At 39.4% G+C, this 19,493-nt stretch overlaps 1 protein-coding gene across 1 annotated transcript in view; it reads right to left on the reverse strand.

Annotated features, from left to right (window-relative positions):
- Window positions 1-2,137: 2,137 nt before the first annotated feature.
- The window catches only part of LOC117327683 (tumor susceptibility gene 101 protein-like), a 28,081-nt gene continuing 10,725 nt past the window's right edge, over window positions 2,138-19,493 (reverse strand). The window contains exons 2-11 of the mRNA XM_033884785.1: window positions 13,440-13,524; window positions 12,951-13,016; window positions 12,423-12,586; window positions 11,275-11,416; window positions 8,996-9,259; window positions 8,469-8,599; window positions 8,058-8,150; window positions 6,332-6,465; window positions 5,679-5,781; window positions 2,138-5,386 (exon numbers count right to left, since the gene is read on the reverse strand). Coding sequence (XP_033740676.1) covers window positions 5,297-5,386; window positions 5,679-5,781; window positions 6,332-6,465; window positions 8,058-8,150; window positions 8,469-8,599; window positions 8,996-9,259; window positions 11,275-11,416; window positions 12,423-12,586; window positions 12,951-13,016; window positions 13,440-13,524 — 1,272 coding nt within the window. The 3' untranslated portion in view covers window positions 2,138-5,296. The remainder of the gene's footprint in view (window positions 5,387-5,678; window positions 5,782-6,331; window positions 6,466-8,057; window positions 8,151-8,468; window positions 8,600-8,995; window positions 9,260-11,274; window positions 11,417-12,422; window positions 12,587-12,950; window positions 13,017-13,439; window positions 13,525-19,493) is intronic.

Genomic DNA, 19,493 nt, shown 5'->3' on the forward strand with positions numbered 1-19,493 from the left:
CTGGTCCTTAATTATTACTGTATGTACAATGTGTATAATCTGGCCCTTAATTATTACTGTATGTACAATGTGTACAATATGGCCCTTAATTATTGCTGTATGTACAATGTGTACACTCTGGCCCTTAATTATTACTGTATGTACAATGTGTACACTCTGGTCCTTAATTATTACTGTATGTACAATGTGTATAATCTGGCCCTTAATTATTACTGTATGTACAATGTGTACAATATGGCCCTTAATTATTACTGTATGTACAATGTGTACACTCTGGCCCTTAATTATTACTGTATGTACAATGTGTACACTCTGGCCCTTAATTATTACTGTATGTACAATGTGTACAATATGGCCCTTAATTATTGCTGTATGTACAATGTGTAGTCTGGCCCTTAATTATTACTGTATGTACAATGTGTACACTCTGGCCCTTAATTATTACTGTATGTACAATGTGTACACTCTGGCCCTTAATTATTACTGTATGTACAATGTGTACACTCTGGCCCTTAATTATTACTGTATGTACAATGTGTACACTCTGGTCCTTAATTATTACTGTATGTACAATGTGTACACTCTGGCCCTTAATTATTACTGTATGTACAATGTGTACACTCTGGTCCTTAATCATTACTGTATGTACAATGTGTACACTCTGGCCCTTAATTATCATATTCACATAAAATATTCTGGACACAATTCACAATCAGATGGGAGTGGTTCCTGGAGACATCACAGACAAGGCTATCAGATGACCAGAGGCATGATAAAGGGAAAATGCTCTCATGTTTTTTTCTCACCAATAGTGGCCCAAACTTCTTTTTTGGATGGGAACTAAAAAGATAATATCCAAATATGTTTCAATCTTCTTGCCATCTTGCCCGTCACTTTTTTGAAGACGAAGAAGTAAAGATATGAAAAAGGACTACCATGGCAATCGCTGCCTTAGTTGGCTTTACAATAGTGAGTGGTATATAAAATCTGATTATAAAATGGAACAACTAGGAACTCTTACTGAAGAATGGTTGTGCTGTTGACTGGAAAAAAACTGGGTGGGCGAGACAGAACGTAAAAGAGAAATCTTAATCGATGTGGAGGGACTGTGTATAATCTGGCCCTTAATTATTACTGTATGTACAATGTGTACACTCTGGCCCTTAATTATTACTGTATGTACAATGTGTACAATCTGGCCCTTAATTATTGCTGTATGTACAATGTGTACACTCTGGCCCTTAATTATTGCTGTATGTACAATGTGTACACTCTGGCCCTTAATTATTGCTGTATGTACAATGTGTACACTCTGGCCCTTAATTATTACTGTATGTACAATGTGTACACTCTGGCCCTTAATTATTACTGTATGTACAATGTGTACAATATGGCCCTTAATTATTGCTGTATGTACAATGTGTACACTCTGACCCTTAATTATTACTGTATGTACAATGTGTACACTCTGGCCCTTAATTATTGCTGTATGTACAATGTGTAGTCTGGCCCTTAATTATTACAACTGTCCATTGGTCGTTAAAAAGAAAACAGGAGATCATATTCACATAAAATATTCTGGACACAATTCACAATCAGATGGGAGTGGTTCCTGGAGACATCACAGACAAGGCTATCAGATGACCAGACGCATGATAAAGGGAAAATGCTCTCATGTTTTTTTCTCACCAATAGTGGCCCAAACTTCTTTTTTGGATGGGAACTAAAAAGATAATATCCAAATATGTTTCAATCTTCTTGCCATCTTGCCCGTCACTTTTTTGAAGACGAAGAAGTAAAGATATGAAAAAGGACTACCATGGCAATCGCTGCCTTAGTTGGCTTTACAATAGTGAGTGGTATATAAAATCTGATTATAAAATGGAACAACTAGGAACTCTTACTGAAGAATGGTTGTGCTGTTGACTGGAAAAAAACTGGGTGGGCGAGACAGAACGTAAAAGAGAAATCTTAATCGATGTGGAGGGACTGGAACGTTTCAATACTTTGTTTTCCACTATCCATGGTCATTAATTATCACATATATGTTGATAAAATGTCCAAAACTGTAAATGGCTATACACACTTTACATCATACTCTAATGATAAAGGCGGGCTAAAAGAAAACAAACACAACTTTCTTTTAATATTGTTTTATAAGCGTAATAATACAATTCATACATACCCATTCAACATTCAATCAATATTAAAAATAATCGTTAATTTGCATGATTTAAAAAGCTACAGAAATGTTACTGAAGCTAGTTCAGTGTGAACAAGTTCACCAGGCTATTCCGACAGGTGTACCACATAGACATCTCTGTTTAAAATTTATATTTGTTAGTCATGGAACTAAACAAAAACACCTTTTCTCCAAAAGTATTTGTAATTCTTGTTGAATAAAGGCCTGTCTAGGTTAGAATGTCATGAAAGGTGTCTCTCCGATGTCCAAATTATTTTCTTGTACAGAAGCACATCCTTGTAATTCGAAATTTATTTCCTTCGTGAAATTAAATATATACTGCTTTTAATCAAATTACCAAACGTGTCCAAAGTGATCAGATTACCAAGGTTTACTACAGTGCAATAATATAGGAAATTACACAACATGAAATTTACATATCCTTACATACCGTAATTGTCACCATCACTTAGGACAAAAACAAAACAAGTTTAGCTATTTTTCAACTTCAAATTCCAGCAAAATCATGAAATATAACTGGTATCCACATTTCATGACTTAAGTTTCAAGTATTTTCAATTAATTTCTAAGTTCCAATGTGACTTAAAATTGTTCTAGCTGATATAAAACAGTTTTTTGGCTAGATACTATACAAACGGTCAGAACCAGAGTTGTGTAGAAAATTAGTGATTTTCTTTGTGTGTAACTAAATCATTGTAACTTTTTTTCAAATTGTGAAAAATACTCCAAAATAAAAAAAAAAATTAAAAAAATCCATATCTCATTTTTCATGATAAAACATTTATGATATAACATTTAAATATTGATCTAAATATAGGTAAGAAGATTCAGAAACTTTTATGTCCCTTTTTTTTTTTATTTGTGATAATATTATTACCCTTACAAGTAATTTTTTCACGAGGAAATTTTATTGACAAAAAACAATATGTTGCAACCCCATTAGACCAATGACAGCCACTTCAGCCCCCCCCCCCCCCCCCCCCAACGTAAACAAGTATAATCTATACCTCGTGTTTGAAATGTTAGCTGCTGTGTACCCTGCAATAACAACACAATACATATTAACATCTTTTCAACATCTTCTGTATTTTCCCTCAAAATAATAAAACACAGACAAGACAAGCTGCAGTAAAACTACTGTATACTGATAAAGGGTTACTGTAAATTAAAAACAAAATCAAACAAATATATCAGACAATTATGTAAGACCCTACAGTTAATGCTTCATGGGTACCATGTTACTGGGAAAACAATGATAACCCTGTACACAATGAAACCTGCCTAATCTGAACCAGACTGTCTTATCTGACCACTAAGTAATCTGATATCCTGTCTATTTAAACTTGGTAAGTAATCCTTAAAGAACTACACAAGTCTTCCAACAGTTAATCTTATCAATATTTATTTTTTACAGAATGCTGTATTTGACACGTTCATTTGATCAAGATGCTGTATCCCACTGGGTGTCAAATTAGACAGGTTAATTTTTTCAAAACTGTTATATTGTGTATGTCACAGTGATGGTCAAACTACGTGTCTCTTGAATGTAAGCTCTGTGGACGATTTCAGACCCTGTTCCACTACACAATTCACACCTTACTAAGCTTTCTGTACATGTCACAGACATACAACTTCCATACATTTGTCTCGACCTAAGGTCAACATCAATTCAAATTATTTGAGTTAAACATTTTCCATATCCTATGTGAAAGCTATAAGTGAATTCCATTGGCAGGGGTAACAAACTTGTTTTCTAATGAAGCTCTGAATCCTGAGAGTTGAATCTCTAATTATTTTCATCAAAGAGTATTTTTCTACATGGCTTTGTCATAGAAAGTAAATTATCCGGTGAAAAAGAGGTTTTCCTAACAAGCATTTCTGTTACTGAGTGCAAAATATTGTTAAAAAATGTCACATCTACTTCCTGGCTGACCCTATAGACGGACGACATTAAAAACAAGGGAGATAAATTAGCCATATCCTGTGTAGACCTGACCAGACTAAAATGATGATTCTATTCCTGATGGAGAATGTACAGTGCATACTGACAAACATTATCAATGTCTCAATTCAGTGACAATCTGGAAAACTTCAATTCTCAAAATTCACAAAGGAAAACATTTCACTGGAATTATTAACTTTCTGTTTAGATGAATGATATAAATGAAATATGTAACTTTCTATGTCTGTCATAGTCTCACGTGTCGTAAAGAATACAGTATACAATGTACTATATTAAATAAGGGAAAACTGCATTAAAATAAGATTAAGATAATGTTTATGATATTAATTCTCATTTTTGCCATCATTCCCTAAAAATACTATGGCATTAGGAAATGTTTGTAAAAACAAACATGAATTACTACCAAAACGAATCCCATTTATAATGAACACAAGTACAATTAAAATTCCTCGTATAAATATACCTGGACTACTTTTCAAAATCCCTAATAGTATTATTACTATACAATCAGATGTCAATGCTGTTTTGTAAACTTTTTTCTTGTGCATGGCAAAAAATGAATCCATATTTAACAGAAGGAAAAGAATGAACATGACACTGTTCATTCACTTAAGAATTTCCACAAATTTGAGTTCTCTGTATCATAAATATCTATGATGCTATAGCTAAAATATTAATAACTAATACTGACAAGAAATATTCATGTCATCTTGCTACAAATGTCCTTCGACTGGAACAGCAGTACAAAAGTTTGCTAGCAACACTGAAGCTCTTCCATCTTGTTTATCAGAAAAGTGTATTTATGAGGATGTAACAGGAAAGGAAAATGCAATGACCAAACCGGACTCGAACCTGGGACCTCCAAACTCTAAATGGTCTCTCTTACCATTTGAACTATCTGGAAACCAGTGTTCAGCCCAGTCCAGTTCCACCGTAAGGATATACTGTATAATTTTTTAAACTTGTTTATAAATTAGGATTCAAAATTTATTTTATAATTACTTTTTTGATACTGTCCGAAATATGAATTTCCACAATGCAACTTTCAAAAAAAAGATTTTTGAGTAAATTTATTCACCCTGTGAATCACAGTGGTAATGTCAAAGTTATTGATATAAAGACTGTATTCATCAGGCCAAGGGAGGCAATCCTGCTTTGTCACGACATTTTATGATTAAAGCTCGCAACATGAACTGTTTTCTGGAGAGCTCTCGTACTTGCTGCAATGATAAAGATACAAATTATTTGCTGAAATCCATACTTTCATTTTCTGCTTTTTGTTGGTTTTTTTCAATAAAATCATAATTACAGTGATGAAACATGAAGAACTGTGAAACAAAAATGCGGTGCTTTGTGAGAAAGCACAACCACATCATGATGAAATTTTAATGACAATCAGAGATATATTTATAACTCTCCTTTAAAAATTTGACAAACATAAACAAATTCTTGACTTGTTTTTTTAACATAAGGACTGATAAGTAAGTTGTTGTTAAGAAATGTATCTCTCACCTTGAGGAAGACATCAATATCAATGACATCTTTGCGTAGTGCATCTCCCAGGTAAAACAGAGCATCTTCAATGGCTTGTTCCTCAGCAAACGAGTTCACTAGCCTGTAGAAGGGGAAGAGATATATAATACTGGCCTAGTTAATCACATTTGTTTACCTGATCACTAAACACAGACCAGCTGGGGAATATTTATATATATATAAATTATTACATACTGTATTAACAGTGAATTGTATACAAACTGAAAACTGATAGGATCAAAATGGTTATTCCATATTGTACTCTTAAAAGTCATCCTTTTCAATGTTTGTATAATTTTCCAGAACAAGGGTCCTGTGATTCAGCGATCACATTGTATTTGCCAGCTTTATCAAAGAATTGTAATTTTGGAGAAATGACAGAAAATTCTCTCTCTCCACGAAAACAATAATGAAACAGTGGTATTACAATCTGGTTAAGTCCTGACTGAAAATCACACACCAGTTTCCAGGCATATTTGTAGTAGATCATTTTTTTTATCGCCCTCTCTTTTTGTGTGATTTCACGTGATACATGTCATATTATATTTTGCGAATAAAATTTTAAAAATATGGAAAACAAAACTTTTTCTGTTGATGAATCAATTAATTAGAAAAGAGAAGAAGGAACTGACTGTTTATACAGTGGCATTGTGGTGACCACTGCATCGTCGATGTTCATTGAATCCTGTTTACCCATCTTCTCCAAGGCGTCCTTCACCTCACGATCCTTCTCCTTCAACATTTGGATGTTGCTCTCAATGTCATTCTAAAAAATAGCAATGATAACCAATATTTTCATAGAATATCAATGATAACCAATATTTTCATAGAATATCAATTAATCAGTTTTTTTCACAAAATATCAATTATAACCTCCCAGGAAGAAGGTTGTCTACTGAATTATTCAATCTAAGGGAGGTGTCTACTAACTTATACAATCTAAGGGAGGTGTCTACTGACTTATACAATCTAAGGGAGGTGTCTACTGACTTATACAATCTAAGGGAGGTTCTACTGACTTATACAATCTAAGGGAGGTGTCTACTGACTTATACAATCTAAGGGAGGTGTCTACTGACTTATACAATCTAAGGGAGGTGTCTACTGACTTATACAATCTAAGGGAGGTGTCTACTGACTTATACAATCTAAGGGAGGTGTCTACTGACTTATACAATCTATGGGAGGTGTCTACTGACTTATACAATCTAAGGGAGGTGTCTGTAGACTTATACAATCTAAGGGAGGTGTCTACAGACTTATACAGTCTAAGGGAGGTGTCTACTGACTTATACAATCTAAGGGAGGTTCTACTGACTTATACAATCTAAGGGAGGTGTCTACTGACTTATACAATCTAAGGGAGGTGTCTACCGACTTATACAGTCTAAGGGAGGTGTCTACTGACTTATACAATCTAAGGGAGGTTCTACTGACTTATACAATCTAAGGGAGGTGTTCTACTGACTTATACAATCTAAGGGAGGTGTCTACCGACTTATACAGTCTAAGGGAGGTGTCTACTGACTTATACAATCTAAGGGAGGTGTCTACTGACTTACACAATCTAAGGGAGGTGTCTACTGACTTATACAATCTAAGGGAGGTGTCTACTGACTTATACAATCTAAGGGAGGTGTCTACTGACTTATACAATCTAAGGGAGGTGTCTACTGACTTATACAATCTAAGGGAGGTGTCTACTGACTTATACAATCTAAGGGAGGTGTCTACTGACTTATACAATCTATGGGAGGTGTCTACTGACTTATACAATCTAAGGGAGGTGTCTACTGACTTATACAATCTAAGGGAGGTGTCTACTGACTTATACAATCTAAGGGAGGTGTCTATACTGACTTATACAATCTAAGGGAGGTGTCTACTGACTTATACAATCTATGGGAGGTGTCTACTGACTTATACAATCTAAGGGAGGTGTCTACTGACTTATACAATCTAAGGGAGGTGTCTACTGACTTATACAATCTAAGGGAGGTGTCTACTGACTTATACAATCTAAGGGAGGTGTCTACTGACTTATACAATCTAAGGGAGGTGTCTACTGACTTATACAATCTAAGGGAGGTGTCTACTGACTTATACAATCTAAGGGAGGTGTCTACTGACTTATACAATCTAAGGGAGGTGTCTACTGACTTATACAATCTAAGGGAGGTTCTACTGACTTATACAATCTGAAAGGGGCCATGAGTGAATTGAGCACAAATACTATACAAATAGGAATGAAAATACTAAGAGGCAATATAAATTGTTTTAATTTTTCAATTCAACAGTCAAAATACTAACTCTAGCAAGACTAGGTTCATCTGATCCTATAACAATCAGAATACATACCTTTTCTGTATCAAGATCCTTCATCATTTTGTCCAATTTTTCCCTCCCTTGAAGAAGATCTGTCTGTGTTTTGTGCAGTACATTCATTTCAGCCTGCAAGATTTAGGAAACAAGTGAACCTACCTTCTGTCAGACACAGAAAATCACGACCATTAAGTTAATTGGATTTCATAGCATAGAAACACAAAGGTTTGGTATATTACAGAATAACTTTTAACAATCATAATATAAAGTTGTTTCAGTTTTATCACTCCTACTAAGCTTGATTACACTACAGAGATTGGCTGATGGTACTCATACAGCTGAATACAACAATTTACTGACAATAAGTAACAAACTCTTAGAACATGTGAGAGAACACCCAATGGTGTTATAGAGGTGATGTCCGTGTAGAATTAAATAGACACCTACCTGTGCTTGCTCAAATATTTCCCTAAGTCTCCGTTTCATTTTATCCTCGACAGCAGACAGTAATGACATCCGTAGGTGTTCCTCCGTCACTGTGTTGGTATTCCCAGGTCCACTCGGGCCAGAACTTGTCACTGTTGTTACAAGTAATTACCAATATATGATGACAAGGTCACAAAGGTAGAAACTCAAGGTCACAGACTTTCATAAACATGGCCATAAATGTCTTAGTCAGGGTCATAAGGTCAGAGACGTTGATATACAAGGTCACAAACGTCTAAGTCGGGTCATAAAGTCAAAGGTGTCTAACTACAAAGGTCACAGATATCTTATTCAAGGCCGTAAGTTTGCAGACGTGTAAATAATACCTCATGTCTACACACAAGCCAAAAATTTCATTGTGAAACAAAGATAAACTCCATAACACTGGTACATATAGGTCTCTATAGAGGGTCATAGATGTCCAAATTCATTTTCACAAGATGATTGAATTGAAAATAATGTTTTACAATAAACTATAACAGCATTACCTGTGCTGGCTGTGGATGTAGGGTACTGCGATTGAGATGGATAGGCTGGGTATGGCGTCTGCGACGGATACTGCTGCTGGCCACTTTGAGGATAACCTCCAGTACTTGGTGGGTATCCTTGGAATCCTTGTGGTTGCTGTTGAAAATTTCCACCATAATTGAAGTTGGACCCACTCCCTGGCTGGTTGTATCCCCCTGAGGGATAAGGGGTGTATGCTGGAGGATTAGATGTACCTCCACCGGGGGTCGGCATCTGGAAGCCTCCTGAAGTTATTAATTAAGAAATTACCATCTACTACAACAAACAATAGTCAGGAAATGTAAATGGCTTGTTTACTTTATCGTCCTGTAAAGAGCCAAGGTCATTTTGAGACAAGGTAAAATAGAAATGGTAGCATGCAAATACAATGATTTATTTTTAAACAGAGCAAAGGGAATAAAAATACATGCATCCTGATGTAATACATAGTTACTACATTTATTTTGTAATGAAATATAAGCTGTTATCGTGAAAATATCAGTCGAGTGAAAATAACAATTTTGATATTTTCACACATTTCAAACAGTATTTGGAGTGAAAGTTTCGCCCCGGAACTACCTTTTTTTTTGAAATATCAAAACAAAAGATTTATCTCCCCTTATTTAGCCTTTTATTTTACATTACACAATATTGTTAAAAACCTTTGATCTGCTGTCTCCAACGTTCTGACAAATAATGGCATATATTCAATCACTGTCACTGTCAGGAAAACAAGAACGTAAGCACTGTCAGGAAAACAAGAACGTAAGCAATCTAAATAACTACGACAAAATTAAGATCAATTTGAATCACGCGATCTCTCATATACTGTCATCAACAAATCATGATCAACCCCATATAATAATTTAATCTTCCCTCATCCCAGCTGCTCATAAATCGTGAAACTCAGTCTCTACAGCGAAATTTTCTTCTACTAAGAATGTTCTCTGAGAATCCAGTAATGTAATGTAATTATGTAATGGGACAGTAAAATTCAACTTGTATGGACAACAAACCAGTCTTCAGATGTCAAACGTATATTTGTCTTGTCAGGATTAATGTCAGTCTTGAGTTAGGAAGCATAACAAGCACAAAATGTTATTTCCTGACAGAGACAGTCATTGAATATAACAGATCTTGTTCTTTGCAGTCAAGATTTGTTTCAATTCATCTTCTGTGTCTACAGCAAACGACTTCAATAGCTCGGCCTACACTATTCACAACCACAGTCATATCACTTCGCCATATTGTGACAGTTGTGTTGCTGGTGATGTTATATAAAATTATGCAAACATTTTCAATATTCTTGTATAAATGCACAATGTAATTCTTCAGTGGTAAAAATCATAATCCTTTGATCCTAGAATATTTGCATTAAATTGCTGGAGTATAAAAGGTTGTATTTATTGACTGTGTTAATAACTGTCTTCCAAACTTGTCTCCCATATTTAAAACTATATTATTCAGTGGAGAAATAATAATATGGCAAGCAAACAGACAGAGCGGCAGATTTAAATTGGCATCGGTAAAGGTGAGATAAACTGAATTAGAATATTCATTAGTAGGAGTGGAAAATCTCCAAGTTTCCATTTCACATTATGTTATTCACCAACAAACAATGAATATCCTCTATTTAAGTAAACAAAAAATGAAGAGCAGATGATTAGGTAATCCTATTACAGTATTTTACTGTTATCATTACCTCACAAACATTACTTTGCAACAGATTGAGTTCCCTCCCATAGACCTTAATTACTTATAGGGCGAACTTGATTCTGACATGCCGGTGGCAAGGCAGGAAGGGGGCAAAATTACTTGATTGTGTCACGAATATATTTTGGCACGTGCTGATCGGCTTAAATTCCTGCCTGTTTGGAAGCACCGGCACACCGGCAAATAAGATGGCAACGTACTCAACCAAAAGATTAAATTAAGTGAGAAGTTAACGATTTTCAACTTGTTTTGAGCCTGTGATGCTATTTTAGTCATATATAGTGCAAAATAAGTTTATTTTGAATGATCTGCAGCGTTCAATGTTTACAATGCTTTTGAAATTTGTTTATTCGTATATGGAAAATGCAATCCCTAAAGAAAAGAAGACGACGACGGCGGCAACGATGACGAAGACAACAACAACAACTTCACTTGCCATGTTCATGACCAGTTCCAACTGTACAGCAAAAATGTTTCACTTGATGGTTATTAAAGCTTCAAGATTACCATAAGACACAAAGTAACATTTGAACAACACTGTATATACCTTGTGATGGGTACGGCAGGTTGGACGACTGTGCCTGGGGGTACGGGTTCGGTCTTTGGGCCTGAGCCCGGGAGAATACCGGTGGATCGTCACTGAACACTATTACAAGTATCTGTATCAACCCAAGCAGGTCCGATTGTGGCTGTTAAAAAAAGATTAATGATTGATTATAATGACAGGCTTTTATCAAACTACTTTATAGCAAATGATGCCTTGCTTCTATATTATCCCAAGGAAACTTCAAACGAAGCTAAAAAATGCACATGTCCACCATGTATATATTACTAAACATGAAGGTGATATAAAGGTAGATGGTTACTCAGTACGCCTTTCTTGGGTGGAACACTGTGATCACTCCTTATCTGGGGTGGGACACTGTGATCACTCCTTATCTGGGGTGGGAACACTGTGATCACTCCTTATCTGGGGTGGGAACACAGTGATCACTCCTTATCTGGGGTGGAACACAGTGATCACTCCTTATCTGGGGTGGAACACTGTGATCACTCCTTATCTGGGTTGGAACACTGCGATCACTCCTTATCTGGGTTGGAACACAGTGATCACTCCTTATCTGGGGTGGAACACAGTGATCACTCCTTATCTGGGGTGGGAACACAGTGATCACTCCTTATATGGGGTGGAACACAGTGATCAGTCCTTATCTGGGGTGGGACAATGTGATCACTCCTTATCTGGGGTGGGACAATGTGATCACTACTTATCTGGGGTGGAACACAGTGATCAGTCCTTATCTGGGGTGGGACAATGTGATCACTCCTTATCTGGGGTGGAACACAGTGATCAGGCCTTATCTGGGGTGGGACACAGTGATCAGTCCTTATTTGGGGTGGAACACGGTGATCAGTCCTTATCTGGGGTGGTACACTGTGCATGTGATCACTCCTTATCTGGGGTGGAACACTATGATCACTCCTTATCTGGGGTGGAACACAGTGATCACTCCTTATCTGGGGTGGAACACAGTGATCCACAGTGATCAGGCCTTATCTGGGGTGGTACACTGTGCATGTGATCACTCCTTATCTGGGGTGGAACACTATGATTACTCCTTATCTGGGGTGGAACACTATGATTACTCCTTATCTGGGGTGGAACACTGTGTTGTTTATTGTATTGATCCTTACATATCTCCAGTCACGGAGGTAGGGCAGATCTACTTTGCCGTTGGCGTCCACATTCCGGCCCTGTTTGATCTGCATGCTGCTTGTAGGTTTGACGAAGACCATTGGAGGATTGTAGGGATGTGTGTCAAGGATCCAGATACATACTGGGATGTTGTATGTAACATCTGTAAACAGTAAACAACTCTACTACAGTATGTTATACATTGTAGGAAAAATACAAATTTATGCACAACAATAACTTTCCAGAATTTAGTTATACTGTGCACGTGGATGTACATACATGTATACATTAAACATATACTTCTGGTAATGCCTATTCTATATCTATGTATTTTCTGCTATGCCTTTGTACTTTTTAAAAACATACATTTAACTCAACATCCTTTGCTGTCACGTGGTAAACAAGTAACTAAAGCTTTGTTTGTTTGTTATGTCAAGCAACAAGGAGTAGATATAAATAGTGAAAGCCAAAGAGGACAATTTGACAAAGTGTTTGCATATTTGTGTCAGATCCGGTACGGTACATACTTCTGTATGATACGGGAATAGTTCCATCCAAATTCAGGAGCTCCTTTTTGGACCCATCATTGAAAACTGCAAAATATGAAATAAGATATAGTTATAAAATATATCTAGTTACTAACATCTCTGTCCATCATTCTCAAATTTATGTCATAAAATCATAATACAGGTAATTACTGGTTTTCTTTTCTTAGGTAAGAAGCAAAATGTAAATTTAAAGATATGACAATATATCCTAATTAGAGTCATGTAGATGGATGTTATTTTGGACATTCTAGAGATATGATCTATTGATCTAACAACATACACAAATATTATTATCTGATTACATACATAATAAACTCAGTTTGATTTTTTGGTCTGAACGTTTTCATTGAAACAATTCAATTTTCTGGTACCAGGTGACATTTAAGAGGAAAGTTCTGTTGCTGTGCTGCAGCCATGTCACAGGAGAATACTGTATATAACATGTAAATAACCAAGGTCTGAACTTACTGTAGGAATCGTATGCCGGTCGAAGGTCTTTGAATTGTTGAAATACATTAAGTACATCTCTTTTGGCAATGTCTGCATATTTATACTGCAACAAAATTAAAAAAGGAAAAAAAAAATATAGCAAATAGATACCATGTAAATTAATGATACAGAAATGAGAATCAATGACAACTTGGTTTATAGAAATTGACAAGCAGCTATGTATATATATATAGGTTCAGGTAAAATTATACAGGATAATATAACAATTCCTCATAAGGGCCAAGTCAACACTATTTAAGTACCTTTTAAGTAGGAGTCATTTAAACTGAAACTATCATTAGATGATAACATACTGGAGTACCTGGGCTGATGTCTCTGGAAAAACACAGGAAGCTAGCTAGGCCCAGCCACACATATAATTACCCAAATTACCAAATTTCTCCCATACAAGACTGCTTGGCAATATGCTGCACAGAACAGCTGTTTGGGAGCTGTCTGGTCCTGTCAATTTACTGGATCAGATGGAAAGGTGCAAACTCAAAAAGAAGAGGGGATAAAGGTATTCCACTGATCAATGCAAATAAACACAGTCCTTATAAGGTCATGAATTGGGAGATAAAAAACAATGTATATGTCCAAAAAGTAACCAACCCTCCATGGAAAAGCTGTTGGCTTTATTACAATGTGTCTCGAACATCATCAAACCATCATGTTCCAAAGAGCCAATACCATCAATATAATTATTGATTCTCCAAGATCAGTACTTAAATTAAATGAGACAGCTAGCTGAAATCTTAAATCTAAGATCATGGGGAGACTGAATCAGCTATAACAGGATGAGCATTCCTGGTAAAGGTACATCACTTCAATTTACTTTTTATCTTTAAATTCAATTGATCCCTGCGATCAAACCATTGGTTTTCCAAAAGATGATGGAGAGTCTGTGGAAACTAAGACTAATGTCTACTATAATCATAATCTGTCAAATTACAGCACAACTGGGGAATCTACGTCATACTAATATAATACAGATACAGATAATGAAGACCAGATCTAGATTGAATAATCTGAAAATATAAAGGGAATGTATATTGTCTATATTGCCATGTCAAAATAGTTTACTTAACAGTTTGTTTGTTCTTTTGCTACTTTACTTTGTACTTTTGTTAATTCATATATAACATGCACACATATGGATTCATGCATAATTTGAAATAAATAGGATCCAACAAAATTACATTTGTTTTCCCTCTAGCCCGAGTTTCCTCTGGCCCTGACACCATGTCTGGTGTAGGGCCAGAGCGCGCTACTATATATATATATATATGAAAACGTGGAATTATCCGACACCGTTTGGTGTCGCTAAGAATCTGGTGCAAATGTAATAAAATCGGGAGTGACATTGTAGAGAAAACTGGTGTAGGGTTCTCACCAGCCTTCTCTAGAAGACTAATGAATGCTCCCGTATCCCAAAACCCATACAATACAGTGACGAGTACTCACGTTTAGTGGCTGTATGTGTGCATTGCAGGGTTCAGGATCAAAGAGAGCGCTCTCTGACACCCCGCGGGATTTTATACTAGCTCACGTGCGGAATGAGCTCCAACCAAGGGAGATAACTCCCCCGATTTTCACTACACTCCTCCCTGTTTTATGAAGGCCCCCTCCTGGACTCTGTACACTCCCTGGGAAGAATTGGTGGGTGTCCTAGCATTTATGGATCCAATGGCATGGAGGGCTCCAGATTCTAGGGTTGATGATCTTCCGAGGGACGACGAGGGTGTGGGCCTCCTTAAGCTAGATCTAATCCTATGTCTGTTGTCTAACTCCCATGACTGGAAACGGTGCACTTTGGAACCGTTACTCACATGGGAGATTCTTTCAGAATAGCCGAGATCCTAATTTCTGAAATTCTATTTTTGTTTTACTAATAGCAGCTATGTATATAACTGCTGTGTTAGACGACGGTCAGAGGGTTTTTATCCTCAGACTTCCTAACTAACATTTAACTCTGAGTATATATTTAAATACCCAAACTTAAGGGAGTTGGGGTTGTTCCGAAGGCCCCAGCCTGAGAAAACCCAGGGGTTCCTTGAACAACCATTTACTGTTTTATGTGGAGGGATTTTATTGAGGGTTAATGCAACTTACTTCATGAAATTATACCTGCTGAGATGAAGAATAACTATTTGTGCAACTGATATATGTACAATATTTACATTCCCCTATGTGAGGAAAGGCTTTAAGTTGCTTGTTAAGTCCCAGCCCCACTCGGATGAGGGTTCCACTACTAAGTGATAGGTCCCAGTACCCGACGGTTCTATGGGCAACACTTAAGCCATAACTGATCCTATATACATTAGATGTATTTTGACCAATTAAACCAAAACTGATAGTTTCATAGGATAAAAATACTAGGAGTGTAGTCACTCCATTCCCTCCCCCCTTTTATTGGAGAGCACTCTTGATAAAAAACTACTTATACTAGAAGTGTACTCCATTCCTCACCCCCTCTCTTAAGATGAGGTGTGGTCTCTGTGACCAATGGCTACCTGATGACCTGATCGAATTCTAATTATATGTATTAGTTCTCAGGGGAGGGTCTCTCAGGTAAGCTATATACCTGTCTCCACAGATTCCTCCCTCTCCACCTGAATACTCAAGGGGGGAGCCTGCGGTGACCTTGAGAACTTGTGCTGGAGGTATAGAACCTCACACCTTATCAATCTGTTGGTGTTGTGGCAGCGTGCACACCCTCAGAGGCTCTCGGACCCACAAATTGAGGAGAGATCTCTGTGTGACTGCACGCCCCCCTTGAGGGACTTTAAGTTCCATCAGCACCAGAGTGCCTTGAACTCTAAACCCTCCTTCCGAGAATTAGAGAATTCCGATATTTCATCAAGTATATAAATATCAATGGGGATGCTGCCTGCTGAGGTTCCACTGGAACCCCGCGCGCGGTGCACATTACTGGTTACATAGACTTTTAAGACTTGCCCCCTTGAGGTTCTACAAATAATTTGGAACCCTAGGAGGCATTTCTCTATTTTGGATATTTAGGGGCTCCACCGTCACCTCCAGCTCCTATAAAGCGGTGGCAAGGTGGATATCGGGTTTGGTGTTTTAGTGGGGCCCTGGATTGGTGAAGGGACATCCCCCCCGGACATTTCAGGGGGAATGTTGTCGCCCTCAAGGTCCGTCTTCTCCGGCTCTGCCAGGGGAGCACTGACGGGCCCTGGGGCGAGGAAGTCTCTGACTCCAATTGAGGAGTCGGATTTGCATACGTTTTGGACTCCTCCGTCCCTGTGGACGGTGGAGTCCCTGAGGGAGAAGTCCGACCCACCGGCCCTTTGGGGGTCGATGGCCATGGGGCTTCGGGTTCTAATAACCCTTGGACCTCCTTAAGGAGGTCCTCGAGCCCATCTTCCCGGTGGTGCAATTCCAGGATGTCCATTTATAGTCCTGCAACGGAATTGACTGAGAGTTGCATTGTATGGATCGGAATAGTAGCATTTCCTATCTATATACTCCTATACACCACCTGCATTTGTGCCTACACACACCACCTGTATTCGCTTGCCTAACTTACCTTCCCCCCTCCCGTAGTATAACCTAGGGTAGGAAGTAGTTGTCAAATCTACGGGGTTGTCTGGTTTGTCTCACCGTACGCGTTACTGGTTTATTCTGGTCCCCCCTCAAAGTGCTATCGGGAGAGCCAACGGTATTCGGGCGGTTCGAGACCCCGGGGCCTGTTGATGGTTTGTTCGGGGACACCACACTTGGCGGTGTGTTACTACCGCTTCCGGGGTGTGCCCCCCCACGACTCGCCGTCGGAGCGTCACTGTCCTCCCCTGAACTCGCGTTACACGGGTCTATGTCCTCCTCGTCCGAGGGTACTTCCGTCCGCGAGGGATCATCGTACGCGGCCCCCGGTAGGAGGTTGTGTCTTAGGCGACGTAGCCATATGGGAAATGTATCCCCCGCGTAGAGCTTTAAGCGATCGTGGTGACAATACTTGGCCCCTAGTCCTGTATCAGCCCCTTCCCAATGGACCTTAATGTCCAACTTATGGGGAGTTTTTGTCTCCCTGTATAGGAGAGTGATATAGGGTCCCCATTCTTCCCCTAGACTGCATGAGTAGGTACCCCCGGGGTCAATCTTCCATGGTTTGACAGACATACTCAGCGGACCCTGGTTCTGTTGGCGCGAAATCCCACGACACTGCAGATAGCGGCCCTTCAGCGCGTTCTCGCGTATGGGTACTACAGACATGTTTTTAAGAAGCTCTGATCCACTTCCTGGGTTCGGATCATTCTGGGTCTTCCATGACACGTCTCTGTTGGAATGGGCTTCTCCTGGCGGCTCAGTGTGTGGTTCCCTGACAGGAAGGGGCATATGGGGCTCCACTGTCTCTATTCTCATGACGTTCTTCCCCCTTGCAATTTTGAAGTCACTGACCACCTTCATAATGGCATGATCCACCCCAGAGGATACCGATGTGTTGCCAAATAATGGCCCCACTGCACTGGAGTTGGGCTGGACCATGACCGGCTGCCGGGTGGTCTCGTTCCAGCTGACATCACAAAATCCTATGGAGTTTGGAGGGATAGTGGTGGTCTGAGTCGCCGACACCTTAGTGGTATTCTGCTTGTTCTCCCTATACGGGGTGAGGGGAATTATCTGATCTGCCATCAGGAGCCTCCCGGAGTTCATATCCAGAACGCAGTTATTTTTGGCTAAGAAGTCTACCCCCAGCAACATGTCGTCGGTAATCGGTGCTTCACATACCGTCCAGGGGGTTACTATGTCTCCCACGCCGATGAGTAGATCTTTTATTTCCCACACATTCTCCACGTTGCCGGTGAACCCTCGGAGCTGTACGCGCTTTCCAAGTATTAACGGCCCGTTCAGGTGGTCCAACAATCCTCTCCGGACTAACGTCATGGTGGCGGCTGTATCTACGACTGCTCTTATGGACGTTCCATTCAAAGTTACTGGTATAGTGAGGCTGCTGCCTTCAGAGACCACCAACTTTATTTCCCTATGGGGGGCTGGATCCCGGAACCCATTGTTTGATGGCGACGGAGAGCAGGACCGACTAGGAAAGCTTTTCTGGCGGTCTGGGGACATGAAATTGTTTACTGGGACGCGGCTGTCTTCCGTGTTGCCCTGGCTCCTACCATTACTCCATCCTGGTGGTGTAGAGTTACGTCCTCGGTCCCACGTCTTCCGGTCAGCAGTAGGGGAACGATCCCGGTCCCTAGGCAGAAATTGACGGCCGTCATTATCCGTTGACCGTTGGAAGCGCCGCGGGGAACTGTCGTACCCGGGAGATCGAGGTCTTCGGTCGGGATTTCGATTCCCTTCACGATACGGAGGATACCAACGTGGATCCCCCGCCGGCGGGTAATACGGAGATGCCACCTCACCTCCACCCTGGTTATGGTATGGAGGTGGGGGCCGAGGCTGGTAGTACGGTGAGTTAGCTGTCCCACCACGCGTAAGCGACCGTTTGAGATCATTTACCTCATCGCGTAGCATTTTAATAATCTCCTGCTGTGTCTCACCGTCCCCGGGTTTGGTGCCTTCAGCGAACTCCACCTGTCTACTCGGAAAATGTGATGAGCGTGTGCCAAATAACGCGCGCTGGTTCGCTACCGAGGCCTTTATATATTTAAGGGCCTTATGAACCGTCTTGGGATTCTTTTCCATTGCTTTTTGAGCCGCCACCTTCTCCCGGCATCCCTTTAAGAAGGATTCTGTCGCGATTTGATCTTGGGTGGTCTCATCAGCGTAAGCATACCCATCATTGGTAAGCGTTTGGATACGCTGAGCGTACTCAGCAAGGGTCTCCGTTTCTTCCTGCTTGGCATACTGGAGCTCGCGCCTAGCTACTACAGGTACATCCTTGTCACTAAACCTCTCCTTCATCTTCTTTTTTAGCCGATGAAAGGAGAGCGCGCTGGGTAGTTTATCTGCATATTCTAGCGCGTCCCCGCTTAGACAATCAAAGAACCGGTTAACTGTCTTACGCTCTGACCATGCGTTGTCGGCTACTATGCGGTCAAATTT

Source organism: Pecten maximus, chromosome 5, assembly GCF_902652985.1.
Source record: "Pecten maximus chromosome 5, xPecMax1.1, whole genome shotgun sequence".
Lineage (NCBI taxonomy): Eukaryota > Metazoa > Mollusca > Bivalvia > Pectinida > Pectinidae > Pecten > Pecten maximus.